The 17,840-nt window shown below is 38.9% G+C and overlaps 1 protein-coding gene across 2 annotated transcripts in view; it reads right to left on the bottom strand.

Annotated features, from left to right (window-relative positions):
- PHF21B (PHD finger protein 21B) overlaps nucleotides 1-15,364 on the bottom strand; it is a 153,970-nt gene extending 138,606 nt beyond the window's left edge. Inside the window, exons 1-3 of one of the 2 annotated variants that reach the window (XM_065742397.1) lie at nucleotides 15,242-15,364; nucleotides 14,695-14,727; nucleotides 14,343-14,408 (exon numbers count right to left, since the gene is read on the bottom strand). In XM_065742397.1, coding sequence (XP_065598469.1) covers nucleotides 14,343-14,408; nucleotides 14,695-14,727; nucleotides 15,242-15,295 — 153 coding nt within the window. In that variant the 5' untranslated portion in view covers nucleotides 15,296-15,364. The remainder of the gene's footprint in view (nucleotides 1-14,342; nucleotides 14,409-14,694; nucleotides 14,728-15,241) is intronic. The other variant, XM_065742398.1, reaches the window with a different exon arrangement.
- Between the last annotated feature and the right edge of the window lie 2,476 nt (nucleotides 15,365-17,840).

The following is a 17,840-nucleotide window of genomic DNA, read 5'->3' as shown; positions in this document are numbered from 1 at the left end:
TTATTTAACATTAAAGCAATCAAGGCACTAGTGTGCTTTCTTCCAGTTATGCTACAAACATTAGGAATCTGGAAAAAAAGGCAACATACCCTACTGAAAATGGAATAGTTGATATTTTCTTCGAGAAACATAAGAAGTTCAAGGCATCTTTCTAATGTTGTATTTAAGCAACGTAACAAAACTCATAGGTGCTAACTGCCATTAACATGGGTAAATTGATTGCAGACTGCAGCCCAAAATACTGGCTTGCCATAGAAGTGACTCCCACCAGGATGGGTTTTCCCTGCCAGATTCAGGTATAGGCCTTATGTCTGAAAAAATGAAATAAAAAAGAAGTTTTAAGTGGAATTTCAAAAGTCTATTAGCTCTAAAATGCTCCAGAGCTCAAGGATGTGGGAAAATATTATAGGAGCTGATTCTTCATTCAGTTTCCCCCTAGCATTCAGAATACAGAGGAATACAGTTGATACACCCATGCCCACAAGGGAGTAACTGTCTTCTTTCTCTCTCCATTCAAGCCCTGTGATATCATTATTGATAAAGACAGGAGGGCTGGAGTTGAGTGGCAATGTGCTAAATGTCAGAGGAACCCATCAGAAAGGAATACACACAGGGTGAATAAACATTAATTATCGTTTCCAAATCAAGAGCTCACTTCTGAAGCAGATCATTTAGTTCTCAACCCTTTCTGTGCTTTGCTTGACATCACAAAATCATCTTGGAGCAGACCAAGAAGATTTCTTTCAAATAAATAAAAGGGTCATGCTTCCACGTAAAGATCTCTCAGAGGGAAAGAGCCAAAGTCAAGCATGAAAGGTATGAAGACATCTGGAAGCCAATGCAACTTTCAGAGACTAGAGGAAATCCAGATTTCACTATGTCGTTATCCACACTATTCAGAGAGCATTCTGAATATCCATAGAAGAATCAGATTGTCTTAGTCATCACAAGGGATAGCATCAGATGAGACAATCCCTTAAGACAACGCTGAAATATTTTCTTACTTTCCCAATGAAAGCCCAGGATGAATTTTCTGTAGGTTTTCCTATCCAAACTAAAAGAAAGAGGAGTCTCTTATGCATTTTGCTAGATCAGCTTTTTTATTATCCTTGGTACACTCGTAGGGAAAGAAAACCAACTCATCTCATCTGGGAATTAAGAACAAGTATAAATGAATTGACTTAGCTTTAAATCACCACACTGAGGAGACATCATAACTCTAACTAGAATGTTAATCAAACATTTTAACATGGACATCTGAATGTAGAATGGCTAGCAATGACACCTCCAGTTATAGCTGGTAACTGAGAAAGATAATCATCTGCTTATACTTTTATTTGTCCCTCTCAATACCCTGTTGCAATAGTGGAGCCTTCCTGTTTTGAGCACAAGGAACCTGTGAACTTGAACTTTATTGAAATCACTCTGAATATTATTTTTTGCCCTTGTTTATTTAGCTTGCTGGGTATTTTAATGTCTCTGTAGCGTGGAAACCTCTGCCAGGCAGAGAGGATTTCTTAAAATAAGGAGGATGCTTATGCCAAAGCCCTTGAGTTTCACAGAATCTGGCCCTCAAAACCTAAACGTGCTTCTGCTTCTCCTTCAAAGCCATTTTCACTAAAAGCAAACCAAAACAACAGTAACAAAAAATTATACATATTTGGATGCCTAAACAAGGGCTACTGTTTCAGAATAAGGTTGTAAGGTTGGACAGGCTTGTAAAAGCAACCAAATAATCCTTGTTTATGACTGATTCATTGCACATTCAGTATATCAAATTGTCATAGGATTCCAGTACTTCATTAATGCTAATTTCAAGCCTTTCTAAGCTGCTAATAGCATAATGATTTTGGAGCAATTGTTTCTACCTAATAGATCCTTGACCCTGAAAGGTAAAATTTCTTCAGTGGGTCATAACCCAACAGACTGTAAGAGCTATGTCATGTCAAGAATCTGCATCTTAATAAACCTCATGTCATATATTTGACCAATCTGGTCAGAAATATGCATTTTAAAAACTTTATAACTAAGTATTTACATGATAGTTTGTAATAGCTCAAAAGCTAGCTGATGACTGAAGGATCTTTTTTAAGCAACAGTGAATTGTTAAGTAAATATTTGCAATATAAGCAATATTTAGTTTACTCTTATTTGAACTTTCTTCTGTAAGAGCAGCATTTTTTAAGCTATTTTTAAAAGAAATAGTCAAAGTGGCACAAAAATCTGAAAGTTTAGACTAAGTATTTACAGTCTTTAGAGAAATTACAATTAGCAAAGTAACAGCAACTTCAGTTGAAATTACCTAATGTTAAAAGGTAAGAATTTAAGGATCAAGTCATACATTTGTATATAACTAGATTTTATTTTATTTTTTATAAAGAGTAGTTTGGGTATGGTGGGACTCACAATTCAACTGAGTCAAACAGAATAAAACTAGTTCTTAATTCAACCAATTAAATAATGGTATCTTCTCTTTCTCATTCTTTAAAAACAAACAAACAACTCAGCTAACATTAGTAAAACTAAAAGGTGTCATTCAGTAGAAAGTTCTTTGAGAAATACATCGGTAGATTTCAGGATATTGGACCATATTACAAAATCATCTGAATTATCATCTGACAACACTCACTTTAATAGATAGTAATTAAAAGCATAATGAGGCTCTGAAGTGCAAAGAAAACTACCCTTCAACTTTAAGAAGATAACAATATATATATATTGTTTTCTGTGAAACTATGCACTTCTTCATATGATAACAGATCCATAACTGTAGATTCAGCGAACTATGTCAGCAAACCTACACCAGAAAAATTCAGACTTGCTTACTCTATATTTGTAACAACCTTGACAAAGACACTCAATGATGAGTTTGGGGGAATGTTCATCCTGCTACTGTGTATGGCTAAACTATAGTGACTTTTGCCTTCAAGTTATTACTCACTGTTTGCATTATCTTATTGTCTGAGAGTCTTGGAAAAGAATCTCATTAAGCCAAACACTGAATATACACAGGACAAAGAGAGAATCAGATCCAAAGAGCTTACAGTTCAGCACCTTTAGAAGAAAGACTTTAATTAAGTAAATGCAATAAGAAGTACAGAGAAAATAACCAACTATAGCTTTTACTTTTTCTTTTTTTTTTTTTCCAACAGTCCTGAAATCCTGAGCTTAAATCCTGATTTAGTCTCATAAATAAAAACACATTTAAAGGTGTCAGAAATGCAGGTTCACACTGCAGGGCTCATAAGCACTCTGACTTAAAACTCCTGAATGCAAAGGAAATCAGACTCAAGGCCAAGAACAGAGACTGACACTCAAACTCTATTCTTAAACAAGGTCTTTGGCCTTCCCTTCACCTACCTAAGGCAAGCATTAAAGCTAAATGTTGGCCTAGATTTCAACCTGAGTTTCATCAGTTTTATGGATTTACTTCTGTCTTTAATCATCACTGCCAGTCCTCTGTCTGTGTTGGCACATACACGTGGGGGAGAGAAGGGATGAATCTCCACCGTCAAAAAAATCAGCTGAATGCTGCACTCCCACACTGAGTTTGGCATACTAAAATCATAGGCTTTTCACAACCCTCAGTTATATTATTCATGCAGAATGCACTCAGCTTTCTATTGTTCCTGCTCTCATTGTTTATAAATGAGTCGTTGCTACATCTGGGGATAGAAGTTCTTTTAAGTTTCTCTTAGTAAAATTACTTCCGTAACAAGGTGCAGTACTATCACTCAGAGGTTAAAGAAGTTTCTGGAAACGTTCATGTTTCTAGAAAGCAATATTTCCTGTCTTTGTTGAAACAAAAATGAACAACTCAACTGATTGTTTTGGCCAACAGAGACACAGGTTCTTAATTGTTTCCTAAATGTTTCAGAAAGTAATTAAATGCTTCATTCTGTTCCTCGTTACTGCAGTGTTTGCAGAAGAAATTTCTAAATACATTAAGACTCTTGCTCTTACATCTCACTTAAATATTCCCAGCACTAGCACATTATAAACAAAAAAAAGACCCTGAGACACAGACTTCAAATGTCGTGCACAGTGTAACTACTATTTCTCATGATGGAACATGAAACGTGCCAGAAACTGCTGCTCTCTTCTGTTACAGCCAATACAGCTGCAGAAAACCATGTAACACCTTTGTCTAGCAATATTGCGAATTTCATGATTTAGCTTGTTCAACAGTTCAGGCTGTCATCATTAATCCTGGTGACTGCACAAGATTCTGATGTATTCCCCAACTTAGAGTTTTTTCAATCCAATTTAAGTTAATAAACAGTAGGCTGAATTGCAAAAGAAAAAAAAATCACTCAGTCACACGGCAACTTAAATAATTTCAGAGGATATCCTATTGTTGAGGTTTAACGTCACACTATTTCAAAGATAGCTGGGACTCTCTTTTACTCCTCACATATCACTTTGTTTTTCAGGCTTAGAGGACCTTTTTTATGCATCCTGATAAGGCTGAGATATTCCAAATGTGTCAAATGGACAGACTGCCACCTGAAATACTGGAAACAGAAAACTGGAGTCAGACCCATCTATCCATATTCTGGAATGAAACCTGTGTTTTGAACTATACATTCTGGAACCTGTGTTTTGAACTATAGACTCAAGAAGCCCAGTTAATGCAAATACCATTGTTGAACTAATGTTAAGCAAAGAAACAATTCCATCTTTTTCAAAAACCAACTCTTATCCACTGGCAAATACTCCCTGACTTAAGGAAATGGATGTTTTTTACTTTCTAATATCAACTCCTAACATACTAGCTGCCAAGAGAAGTTTAAGGAAACTGTCCCCAAGAGCAGTATCTTTAAGCCAACAAGCTTCCCCCTCTCCTCTGGGTGCCTCTAACACTTTGGACTGTCTTCCTCCTCCCTCACCTCTTTTTGACTGCTTTTTTCCTCCTTCTGGCCAAATTCTGATTTTCATCACATCAGTGCAAACTCTGGGTAACTCCGGTGATCTCCAGCTAAATATGTGTCTCAATTTACATCTGCCTAGCCAGCTGAAAATGCAAATTGAGTTGAATGGTATTTAGTTTTCTTATTTGCTCCTTTTATTTATGAGCGGGAAAAAATGAAGTCTAGATTCCTCTGTTCAGATACATCTTCCTTAGTCCCTTATTCCTTAAAAGCATATACTGAAAACAGTGTTTTTTTTTCACTCAAAACATACTAGTAAAAGTTGGTCTGCAATTAGTAATGGAAAAGCGCAAAAAGTATTCATTTCAACAATGAAACTCTCAACTCTTTCAGGTCATCTGAAAGAGTGACAATAATGTACTGTTTTAATTGGTTTTAAAACAGACGTTATTTCTTGATATATTTGCATTTTAAGTTCCAAGTTTTGTCTAAGAAGAAAGAAAATGCTTGCAAATGTTCCTGTCTCTGCCATATTCCAATTAGTTTCAGGGTAGCAAAAGGTGATAGATTACAACAGCTCCATGTAACAGTGGAGAGTAAATAGCCTACAAATCTGGAAACTATTTTGTGTGTGTGATGATAGCACCACACAAAACACATACAAGCAAAAAAGTGCATTGAAAGGAGACTGGATTGTTTTTACTCTAAATCCATGCCTATTCAAAACAGTCATATCTGAATTTCTAAGAGCAAGCAAAAATCACTATGCATTTACCATACTAAATGCATTTTTTATCAACTAACAAAACAGAAAAGATACAAATGAACCAATCAGGGATTTAGAGTGAGCTATCAGTGTTAGAAAAGCTAGTTTGCACATTCCAGTTGAGTCACCACAGAGAAGCAGGAAAAAAAAAAAAAAAAAGGAAAAAAAAAAAGGGGGGGAAATAAATTACTGTGTGCAACTCCATCTGCAAACTGCTTCTCCCGCACTGGTATGTAATAAAATGTGTTGCTAAGATACAAGCTGCTAAAGAAGTTCATTAAAGGACACTTTAAACAAAGCTGCCAGACTCTTTTCCCTTTAAAGATTGCTTATTTGGTTCTGTCCCTTGTGTTTATAATTAGATCCTCTATAAGAGAGATTGTGCTCCATTCAAGCCCACTCAGCAAAGAACATTAATAAAATAACGTACATAAGACACTGGCTTAGGTTGTATATATTTATGGGGTACGGAGCTGCTGATAGAAATACATCTGGATTCCACTTGTATTTTTAAACAGGAAATAAAGCTTTTCTAAGTAGCTTCTCTCTAGGCTGGAGAGCAGAAATGTCAGTTTCTGTATCCAGTACTCTAACCTAACTTTTAGAACAGCCAGTGAAGAAAACTGGCTCCTTGCCCAAAGTTTGGACTTCCTGAGATGTCTCTTGTGTAAGCTTTTATGTTCAAGCCTTCGTTACCTACACTGAAATAAAGGCCAAGATTGTTTATGTCTTTCAATTGGCAATCTTTATCTTCTTCCACATGTATCTGAGCTCCTAGATGTGTGTTAATGAGTGCAGAATTTCCTTGATCTTAACATAATAATGACATTGTAAGTCTGATCTGTCACAGTTCATAACCAGGAAAGTTATTTTATCAGGGAGGTCTTTATCTGACCTTGAATAAGATTTTAGTCCCCCTAGTAACATTTTCATGGTAGGTATATTTTGGCTTTTGTTTTGGCTGAAGGAAGAAGAATGGACACGGCGTACTTCGCATTCGTTCATTGTGATGAAATCATATATTAAGAAATAATTCCAGCATTTATCTGTTCAGCATTTAATAACACGAGACATATAAATCACAGATGAGAGTTAGTATCAGTGATTATATAGGAAATGTTACTTGTCACTTTGTAACCTGCATCTCATACAAAATTCTGTATCACAGTCCCCAGTATGTATATATTTTTAATTATATTTTCAGGCTCATTTACATGCGCATATTGGCTTTCTGCCTGAATGATATCAAAGAGAAAGACCTTATGCTCACACTCAACCAACACGCACACACAGAGGCACATTTATATACAGAGATGCTTGAGTCTGTATGTTTCTGAGAATGGAATCTTCTCTCATCTTTTTCATTCTTACAAAGGCTTCAATTTCCCAATAAATCTTTAGGCAATCTTAGCTGATTCAAAGTGCTTTAGAAAAATGTAAAATCACAGAAGATGCAGGTTAATCTGCAGCATGTCAGAAGTATCAATGATTATCACTTGGCTCATGTTAATCAAACAGTAATACACATTTTTACTTTCTGTAACCTGATAAGATTTGTCATCAATACCTGAGTTTGCTCAGAAAGGCTATTCTGCTTCTCACTGGCTAAGAAGTAAGCTACACCACAAAGTACCTACAAGAACAAGTTAAATCAATGTGGAAAGGCAAACAAATACTATACAGATTTAATTTATGTTTCAAGACCAATTATATCCTTCTCTTCATGAAATACAAGCAATCAGACAAATTTTCAGGTAAACGTACTGTTCTTACCACAGCCTCAAAGCCATAAGGGTCTGCCTCTACATGTGCAAAAGAACCCTGTAGTACATACTAGATTTCAATAGATGCTTACTATTGGCAGTTGCAGGTTGTAGCTAGAACTAAGCTGCATCAGCAATTTCACATGACACTTGGAAATTGCTACTACATAACAATAAGTAGCTGATTCAAAAGGAGAGAGATGGAGAAAGCATACTACAGGAAGTGCATTTTGGCTCAAGAAAAACATTTAATAGTAAATATTTTAATAGTAAAGTAATATCAGTGTAAGTGAATAATAATAAATATATATATATACATGTCTATAAGAGAAGTGTGTTTAAGTCACTTAACAAGGAGTAGATAGACTAAATATGATTCTGTTAGGCTGAAATAACTGTCTACTTTAATGGCAGAAAGACAAATTTGCATTTCAATTAGTCCAATTTTTTTTTGTTCTTCTTTGTTCTTATCTTAAACTTGCAGTCCATTGTTGTACTTTTCTCCAACTGCTGTGCATGTACTAATTGCCCTCTTTGACATCATGGTCACACATACACCATTTACCACAGCCTTGTCGTATTGATTTGCAAACTTCTATCTTTTAACTCTATTGATTAGAAATTGTGTTGATACTTCAGATTTTGTTTCAAGGGTGGAGGGGAAAGCAAGGTATCACTTTATAATCAAGTAAAAAATACTGCATTTTTTTTTTATCTTTGATCACAAAGAGAAAGGATTAGAAGGAAAAGTTAAAAGTAACTCTGTATTAACATGCTTTTATATGCCTTCACGCTTTCAACTTGAAAATCAAATCTGGAATGAGATGAAAAGGGATTTTCTCTACTTGAACATACCAGAAGAGTTTAGACTGGTGCAGTATCCTATTGGAAATGTGATTTTAAATCACCATTCAAAAAACCTTCTCTAGCATCATGTTGCAGAGAGGAAACATTTAGAGCCGTATTCTGCTTTTATCCCAGGAGCAGAAGGAGCCCATGGGCTAGATACCGAAACAAAGTGAACTGTTACAAGTATCTGACACAACACTGTTTTGGATTAGCTATACACATGGCATGAACAAGTTGAGAATTCTTTCCATTAAAACAGAGGTCTAGACAAAAGACTCCTTTGAAAGTACAGCTTTTAACTGTCCAAGTGACTATTATAAAATTAAAACGAATTCCAACTCCAATATGATTCCTACATAGAACTGAAGTTTCTTTGAAAAGGTCTGCCAACCAAAGTATCTTGTACATCTGAACAAATACCTGCTTGCTACAAGTATAAATAAGATCTTTTACACTGTGTAACAGGTAGCAAATACTGTACGTGTAAAACCAGAAGTGAAATAAGAAGGTATTGTTGCTATAATTCCTTTTTGTGAATAGACAAAGGCATTGTAAGGAAAAAAATTGCTAAATCACAGGGATAATCATCATAGCCAGCTCCTCTAATGAGGCATCATGGGATTACTAGAGTTATTATAAGAGTCATCTTATTGAAGAAATTCAAAGTTCATTGAAATCAATTGTACTGCTCTGACAGCAGGTGTTTTAAGTGGCTAAAATATCAAAGTGAACTCTTTAAAATGGTTAGAATGAATGAAACATTCACTTTTCAACTTTCAGCCACGCCAAGTGATATACTGCACAACTACAGAAAAGTGTACAGTCAAAGAAAAATGCTAGAATAAAACAGCATTTCACATGCTTATCAAGTAGTTACCAAACAAAAGGTGGTTCTAACTCCCTCCAGTACACATTTTCATTACAAATGTGCAATTTCCATGAATCTTAGAAGGGTAACCTAATGGAAGGCAGAAAGCCACAAGCATATATACTTCCATTGAGTTTCACCTCTAAGAAAATGTTCTTTATTACCCTTTTACCCAAAGAGAACATGGAATGTCAACACAGTATTAGTAAAAGCTAAAACAGAATGCTAAGTTTGCCATTATGCTAACTGTATTCCCACATTTATCCTCCAAGGAGCTGAAGGTGAATTCTCTCCTAGTTTCATCCCTTCTTCAACAGATGGCAAAGCAATCAATAGAATATTAGCTGGTTCTAGGAAAAAAAAAAAAAAAAAAAAAGGAAAAGGAGAAGCTTTCTGAATCAAAATCCAGTGCTAATTTTTAGTTTGATATAGTAAGTTTGCTTGATTCTGAAGTTGTCCAGGTTTCCCAGCAAAGTTAGAAGGACCTCAATGTACAGAAAAACTGCAAACTCAAACCTATGTCTAATACTTGTGATCGAAGAATGTAATATTTCACTAGGGGCTCCTCACACCATCTCTCTCAACTTCAGCAGGTGGTTGGTTAGGCCCTTCAAACTAAATTCTGCTAGGATTAACATGTGAAGACAGAATTCATGGCACAATGAATAGGAATGTTTTGGGGCAGTTTTACAAATATCTTTCAAGTTTTATATCAGTTTCCTCTGATGCTTGTAACTCGTATTTTATTTCAACAATTTTGAAGGTACCCAACCATATGAAATACTGAGCTTTGGCAAATGTCAATAATTTCCCCTTTAACACTTGTAAACAATGCTGCCATTTCCACACACATCACAGCGTAAATTTAAAATAAATAAATAAATAAATAAATAAAACTACCTCCTCCTTTCACCCAGAACAGAGATACAGGATCAGTAAAATCAGACATCTTGAGCTAAATCCTTTCTAACAACTCATATAAGAACTGTATTTTAATTTTAAGAAGTATAACACTTCCTACAAACAGGCTTTGTGGTGATCACCACAGGCAAAATACAGCCAGCGATTTAATTTCAGATATACTACCAAAAAAATACAGTCCAGCAATAGCACAGGTTGGGATAGTCTTCTTGAAAGTAACGTTGATTCTCTGCATAGATAGTAAATTATGGTAAAGAAATGAGGCAGTGCACAAGTGAATGGTACATACATAATGTCTTTCAGGAAGACATATTTTTATTACTGCACTCCAGGATAGGCTGACTGAATTCAGTGTTCATCATAGTTGAAAATGCCCACCTTTGTTCATTGTTAATTTTTAAGACCTGGCTTACTACCTAAAACTTATGTCTGAAACAACTTCCGACTGGAGGTTAAAGGTATATTTATTTGTTTATCTTGACCTATTAATTAGTAAGAGACAACTTTCTAAAATTAAAAGACACTTAATGACTCTGTAAGGACATAAAGAAAGCAAGAAACACGTGCAGCAGAGTACCTCTTGTGTGATTTTAAGACCAGTGCTGGCTCTTTTATTTACACATAAACGCTTGTTGCCTGACAATTTAGATAAAAATGTTACTGCTGCTCTGCATGTGCTGTAGATTGAAGGTGTAAAACCACTGGACCAACTAATGGAGTCTTCACACATCATATCTTGTTAAAGAAAAGGTAACCCACTCTCAAATGCTATTACAATTCATCAAAACTATAGTATATTAAGAATAGACTTCGAACAAAAGTCTAACTTTCGTCTTTCTGAGTAACATGCCATGTACTGATTTAGGCCATGCTTTTCAGTAATGAAAATAATGGTTCCAAAATACCTTGGAAATATGAAAACATATATTTAACTCCCTATTTCTCTAAATAGTAATGATATAAAAATTTAAAAATATCAGTTATATTCCAGGGATCTTTAACTAGGCTGCAACTTAAAATCCAACTGTGCACATAAGCTTACTTTATACATCTATCTCATGTACCAAAATTTGAGTTTCTCATTCAGTTCTTTCTGGTTTTAATTTAACTTTTAAGGAAAGGCAATACTGCCACAAATGTACAACTCTACAATGTAGAATTGATAGGTAGATGTACTGAAAGGTAACACTCAGTCCTGCTATATTTCTAACAGATGTGGATGATGCGATCATCCATTCATTTTACTATCTGTTTCACCATCCACACATGCATTTTAATTGAAATGTAATTTGAGAATCTTTTCAGGGCATGCACAATCAGAGGTATACATTATTGAGTTATCAATTAGTTGTGCCTAAAACAAACTGGGGGGAAGGAAGAAGGTGGGGCAAGAAGTGAAGGAATGTAAACATATATGTAATAACAATCTCTCTCCTTACACAGCCTTCTTCAAGTTACCTCAGTGTTATGATACCCATTGATCTGTGAGCTTGAAACTGCTAAACAGCTCCAATACTAGCCAATTTGTTGTCTCAGTTCTTCAGACCCTGAAGGACAGACAGTTCATTGGTAAGTCAGTACCCAAGGAGAAACTACTAATTATACTAAATCTGCAAAGTTGCATGATGGTTCTATGATTTGGTTGGAAGCTAAGACCTCCAAATTCATTTCACTTGTGAGCCAAGAAAGATTCCATTTCAGACCTCCAGAGGTGGCAGTCTGGAGCAAGAGAACATCACGTCACCAGCTAGGCTCTATTTATAAGCTCTTGTTGCACAGGATACTGAAATCGGTCAAAGAAATCTAAAACTAGGGTTTTGCCTAAACATAGCACGTTTCCTGCTAGGTCAATCTGCTTTTTATAAAATTTCAGTATTTTATGTTTAATTACTACATAGGTTATTGATTTATTTATAAGACTATGAGAAAGTCAAGTCACAAATGTATGGCAATTGTTTACTAGTTAGTTTGGATTAAGCATTAATAGATTATGCAAGCTTAGCAAAAACCTTTCACCAAGCTGAATCAGAGCATTCAAACTGCACTTTCAAATGTTTCTCTCCGCCTTATCTAAATTCCAACATGACACATAATAAATAGCTTCTCATTTACTATCATCATAAAAATTTAAACAGCCTTGAAACAGTTGCTACAATACACAGGGAAATGATCAAATGTATGTTCTAAATACCCACTTAGAACAGTAAAACTATTTCCATATTGAAGAAAGAACACATAAAGATGCATTGTTGCAGTAAAGATTGTTACCTTGTTTAGAAAAAAAATCTTCTACTCAGTATAGTAGTATTAGAGTCAACAACTTGCTGTTTTACATTGCAGAAAAAAAAAGAAAAAAAAAAGGGCTAACAGCCCTTAGCTATCATGCAGTGTCAGATTTGCTTTAAAAAAGAAAGTATCTGATTTGATTCTATACAGTGATTAAACATCTTTGTGCTCTGCTGAGTAGGGTATTCTGTCCCCTCCCCCCTCCAAAACTGGCATCAAAGCAATCAAAATGGTAATGTTCAGCATGAATGGGGGCCCATCCCCCACCTTCAAACTCTGCAGACTTTTCTCCATGTTAGAAGAAACCAACACCCCTTCCTCACAAAATGGAAGCTTCCACTACCAAATTGAGAGTGCTCACAAATTCTGGTTACAATAAACTGTGAGGAAAAGGGTGGCATATAATCACCATCACCTATGGACATGGATTAGATACCCGTGGATCACTTTGCAACTTTAAGAACAACTCCAGAGGGAAAAAAATAAAAGAAAAGAAAAAAAAAAAAGGGGGGGGGAAGGGGGGGGAAGAGAGGAGAGAAAGAAAGAGAGAGAGAAAGAGAGAAAGAGGAAAGAGAGAAAAAGAGAGAAAGAGAGAAAAGAAAGAGAGAAAGAGAGAAAAGAAAGAGAGAAAGAGAGAAAGAGAGAAAGAGAGAAAGAGAGAAAGAGAGAAAGAGAGAAAGAGAGAAAGAGAGAAAGAGAGGAAAAAACCCGTGAGGTCGCACACGTGCCCCCTGCCTCAGCCCCCTGCCGGGAAGGCGGCCCCCCTTGGGCTCGCCCCTCGGGCGCTGTCCGCAGCCGTGGTGCTGAAAGTGCCGCTGCATTCCGGAGGAACCGCACTCGCTCTCTCCCGCCACCGGGAGACAAGAGATGGGGAGGGGAGCTGGCCCTGAGCTGCCCGAGGAGCTCAGCACGACTGCACCGAGCCCGGGGAGCAGAGGGGGGTCGGGTGTGTGGAGGAGGAAAGTTCATCCCTGGGGGGGTATGTGGGTTAAGCCAGCAGATCAAGCCGGCAGATCTCATACTGCCTTTGTCAAGTGCCCTTTCAAGCACTGGAAGTGTTGAAAGTGGGGAAACGGACGGGGGGGGGGAAGGTTGGGGGGAGGGGGGGTGTTGGAGAGGCGAGTTACGTGAGTGTGAGTGCGCGAGCGTGAGTGTGCGAGCGTGAGCGCGCATCCGCCAGCGGGGCCGCTGTCCGCGGTGCTGAACGCCCGCCGCCCCCGGCAAGTTCCCGGGCACGGTGGGAACCCGCGGCGCCAGGGGTCACTCGGCACAACGAGGGGCCGGAAAGTTTGGGGAGGGCAGAGGGGAGTGGTGGGGGGAGGCAGGAAGACAGATTTCTGGTTTGTTTTGTTCCTCTCCTCCGGATTTTTCATCCCCCCCCCTCCCCCCGCCCCCCCAGCTGAAACAAGTTAATCTGTTTTTATTATTATTTTTTAAAAAAGAAAGGGGGGGGTGGGAGAGCAGAGTGAAAGTGCCTAAGTGAACTCGAATCAAAAGCTAACACGTCAGATCAGACCAAGGAAAGAGAAAGGCAAGTGGGGAGGAAAAAAAAATAAAGAAAAGAAATAAAATAAAGTGATCAATAACAATCAGTTTTGTAAGCAAACCCAGAAATGGCTTCAAACTAAACTGAGCTCCAGCCTCCTTGCTCCCAACTCTTGCTCTGCACATTACGCGGAAGTGCACAAAGTAGCCCAAGACAGGAGAATTTTCCATATTCCTAAAACATGTCGACCAACTCAAAATGGACGCCTCTTTTTTTTTTTTCCTTTACGCTTTAACTACTGCTTTTCTTTTTACTACTCGTACTAAAAGCATCATCTCCCTCAGCAAGACATCCAAGAATCCAAGCTCATTTTGAAAACATGCATTTTCTTACTTTACGCTTAGGAAAATGGATGCTATATTCTCTGCTGTTGGTATTTTTCAGCTAACGCAGACACTTTTCGGATGTTTAGAAAGTGCATCGTACAGACAAGAAGAAAAAACAAACAGAGCTGAATCGATCTGTTCCTTACTTGTTTCTCATTAAGAGCTGCTATCCTTGATTGCCTTTCATGGATTTGTTTCTTAAGATCCCCGTTCTGCAAAAATGGCAATAAGATGCATATTAAAGGCAAAGTGGAAACTAAGCCCTGTAATGAATAAACTTGAGATCTAGAAATTGTTCAAAGGCAAAACCGTTCCATCGCAGCCGTACAAAAGCATGCACACACACAACACACAACCTTAGTAAGAAAGCTCAGCACAGACTACAAAATGAGATCTCTTACTGATAAAGTTTCTCATCCTGCTGTCCCAGCATAACTGCGCTGATTACGGCAGGGATAAAATACTGAAGAAGAGAAAAAAAAAAGGATCTGCATTTACCTGTGGATCCTGCTTCATCTGTGCAATTAGTTTCTATTAAAAAAAAAAAATCACCCCCGAAAAAGGAGGAATTAGAAACTGTTTCAAGTTTAATGGATTTTTTTAAATGTATGTATTTGTGTGGACGGGGGAGGGAGGGGGGTAAGGAACAAAGAGGCAAGTAAACACTGCGAGTCAGTTTCAAGCAAAGCTCATAAATATTCAAGTCTCGTCCTAATCTCTCCAGCACACACACGCACACGCACACCCGCTCACACCCGCACACACTCACACGAGCCCCAGCCGCAATGCTAACTCCGGCTCCACGGCACGCAGAGGGAGAGGACAAAACAACGACGGCACAACCCCCGAAGCACCCCGCAACTCGGGCCAACAAGCCGCCAAACTACTTTGCCCGACTGCTCGTCATTGCCGCGGGGGCCGGGGGTCCCCCCACCGCAACCCCAGCCCCGCCGCCCCCCGCCGCTGCCTGCAGCATGCAACACGGGCGGCCCGAGCCGGCCGCCGGGCGAGGAGCGGCTCACGGGCGGCTCGTGGCGTTTTTTACCTGATGACATTGGATTTCCACTTTTAACGCCTCTTGCAAGCTGTGCAGCTCCATCCCCCGCAACTTGCCGGGCACTTTCCTGCCACTTTCAGCTCCGAATGAAGTTGTTTTGTTTGTTTGTTGGGGTTTTGCTTGTGTTGTGTTGTTTTGTTTGGCTCGCTTTTTTTTTTTTTTGGTTGTTTTTTTTTTCTTTTCTTTCTTTTTTTTGGCTCCTTTTTTTTTTTTGGCTTTTTTTTTTTTTTTTGTCTCTCCTTTTGGGCAGCCACCCCTCCCCCCCTTCCAAAAAAAAAAAAAAAAAGCAAAAAAAAAAAAAAAAGGAAAAACAACAACAACAAAAAAAGCAAAAAATAAAGAAAATACGTTAAAAAAATAACAAAAATAAAAAAAAAAGCGACAACAACCGAAAGAAACAACTACTACTCAGGCTGCAAAGCAAGTTCGTCGCTTCTTTGCTGGGGACACAGACTCATCACTCACTTTCCGCCAAACTAGGGGGGCCCCTCCCCCGCCGCCCCCGCCCGCTCCCCCCGACCCCCCCCCCCTTCCCGCCGCCCCCGCCCCGCCCCGCGCCATCGGGGAGGGGAGGGGCTGCGAACGGGAGGGACTATATTTCCTCGCGGCGCGCGCGCGCCTTGATTCCCCTTTGCCTGGGGAAAAAAAGTTGTGCCGCGGCTCTCCATGCTAATGCGGCGGTACCCGGATGGAGCGGGAGGGATGGGAGGGGGGAGGGAAAAGCTTCGGGTCTGCGCATGCGGTCTTCCCGCCCTGCCAGTGGGCGAGACAACAACAAAGTGCGAGGGCTCTACGAGTGGGGGAGGGGTTGGGCTGCCTCGTCGGGGCAGCTTCCCTCTCCGCCTTCGGGGACCTACTCGGTTAAGGGGTACGCGGCTTCCCGCTGCTGGGCGGGGAGACGTTTCTCGCCGCTCTCTCCCGCCATTTTCTCGCTCCCCGCCTCTCAGTCCCCGGGACAGCTCTTGGTATCGGCTGCGAGGGGTCCCCGCTGATCCTCCCACCCCTTCCTCCGCGTCCCAATGGGACCGCGGCAGTGAGATGAGCGCATCTTCTGGGGCGCGGCGCTTCCCGCCCACCCAAGGCTTTAAACCAACTTGGAAGAGTTGATGTAAGGGGCTGTTTCACCCAATTCAGTCAATCCACGCAGCAGTTACACGTGCCACCAACCCACTGTGCTCCATAATGCCATCTGTATCTATGAGGACAGGAACACATAGTGTCTATGTCACTTTTGTTCTACAGATACATTCACATCACCTCTGTATCACTTCAACGGATCCATTTCCCAGTGTCAGGTCATTAGCACCAGATCCAGCATCACATCTGCTGACAACTTTTTAAGTACATCTTAAACAAGCAGCATAAATTTTCAGCACGTCCGTGTTTGGTCATGTAGTTGCAGTATTTTTTTTTTTTTTTTAATGCAGTAATTGGAGCCCTAGAATTGGTTTTACTGTCTTGTTGACACATCATTGGAGTGGGGTTGGAAGCCAAGAGTAGTGCTCGGAATAATTTTACCTATAACACTCGAAATTGAGGGCACATCTTAACATGCATGTTGATGGCAGAGCACTGGGGACAAGAGCCTCAGTGCATGATTGCACGCTAACATTTTATTTAAGCAGCACAAAAACATGAAGTAGAAACTCATCCTAAACAACTGGTGAGTATTTTAAACACCACTGTACTCCAGATGTGATTGGATGCCAATTTTAATAACAAATTAATCTCCAAACTAGTTAATTAAATTAATCTCCAAACAAGACACCAGTGCACACCAAAACCAACATACATCAAATATACTGCAATTAAAGCTCTTTTGAAATGTAATGTGCCAGGAGTCCAAAACATTGTAGTCAATTTGCATTAAACTTAACAAATGCATGCTGCCCAAACATGATATAACTTCTTACATTTTACTTGTGGAATCAATAAATCATTAAGGTTGGAAAAGACCTCAAAGATGATCAAGTGCAACCATCAGTCCATCAATCCATGTTCTTTAGTGGCACATCTACACACTTTCTTAAAGTCTTCAGAGACTATGACTCCAACACTTCCCTAGGCAGCCTGATTTTCAAAGTGTCAAGTTAGAAATTCCTTCACTAACCAAAGGTTTGGCTGAACAAACTCCCAAAAGCAGGAATTCCAGAAGACTTTCAGCTAGAAACAAGTTGCATTACAGGTGACAACTACCTCCTCACATTCCCATTCCAAGCTACTTCCTCTCTACATGAATGACAAATATCCACAGTGACATATTCATAGTCTGAAAAAGTAGGAATGAATCCTAAAATAAACAGAAATTTTCTATTAACCTCCTGATTAAACAAATTATTAAAACAAACAAACAAAAAAAAAAAAAAAAACCCACCATCAACCTTACTTAAGATAGTAGTGTAACAGTAGTGGTTGACAGACTACAGTTATGGTGACAGGCCACATTTTCTGCTGTTGTTGAGTGTTGCCACACGGCTTGAACAAGTAAAAACCAAGAAGCTAGTTTCATTCTTTTTCTGAAGATAATTTCTAAGGCAGTTTATTTTCTTTTGTCAGTTTATTGATCTCTGGATTGAAAATATTGGAG

The sequence above is a fragment of the Cyrtonyx montezumae genome, unplaced genomic scaffold (genome assembly GCF_038088225.1).
Source record: "Cyrtonyx montezumae isolate F1298 unplaced genomic scaffold, pur_monq_1.0 scaffold_3, whole genome shotgun sequence".
Lineage (NCBI taxonomy): Eukaryota > Metazoa > Chordata > Aves > Galliformes > Odontophoridae > Cyrtonyx > Cyrtonyx montezumae.
Note: the sequence above shows the minus strand (reverse complement) of the source record. Positions and strands in the feature narration are given on the sequence as shown.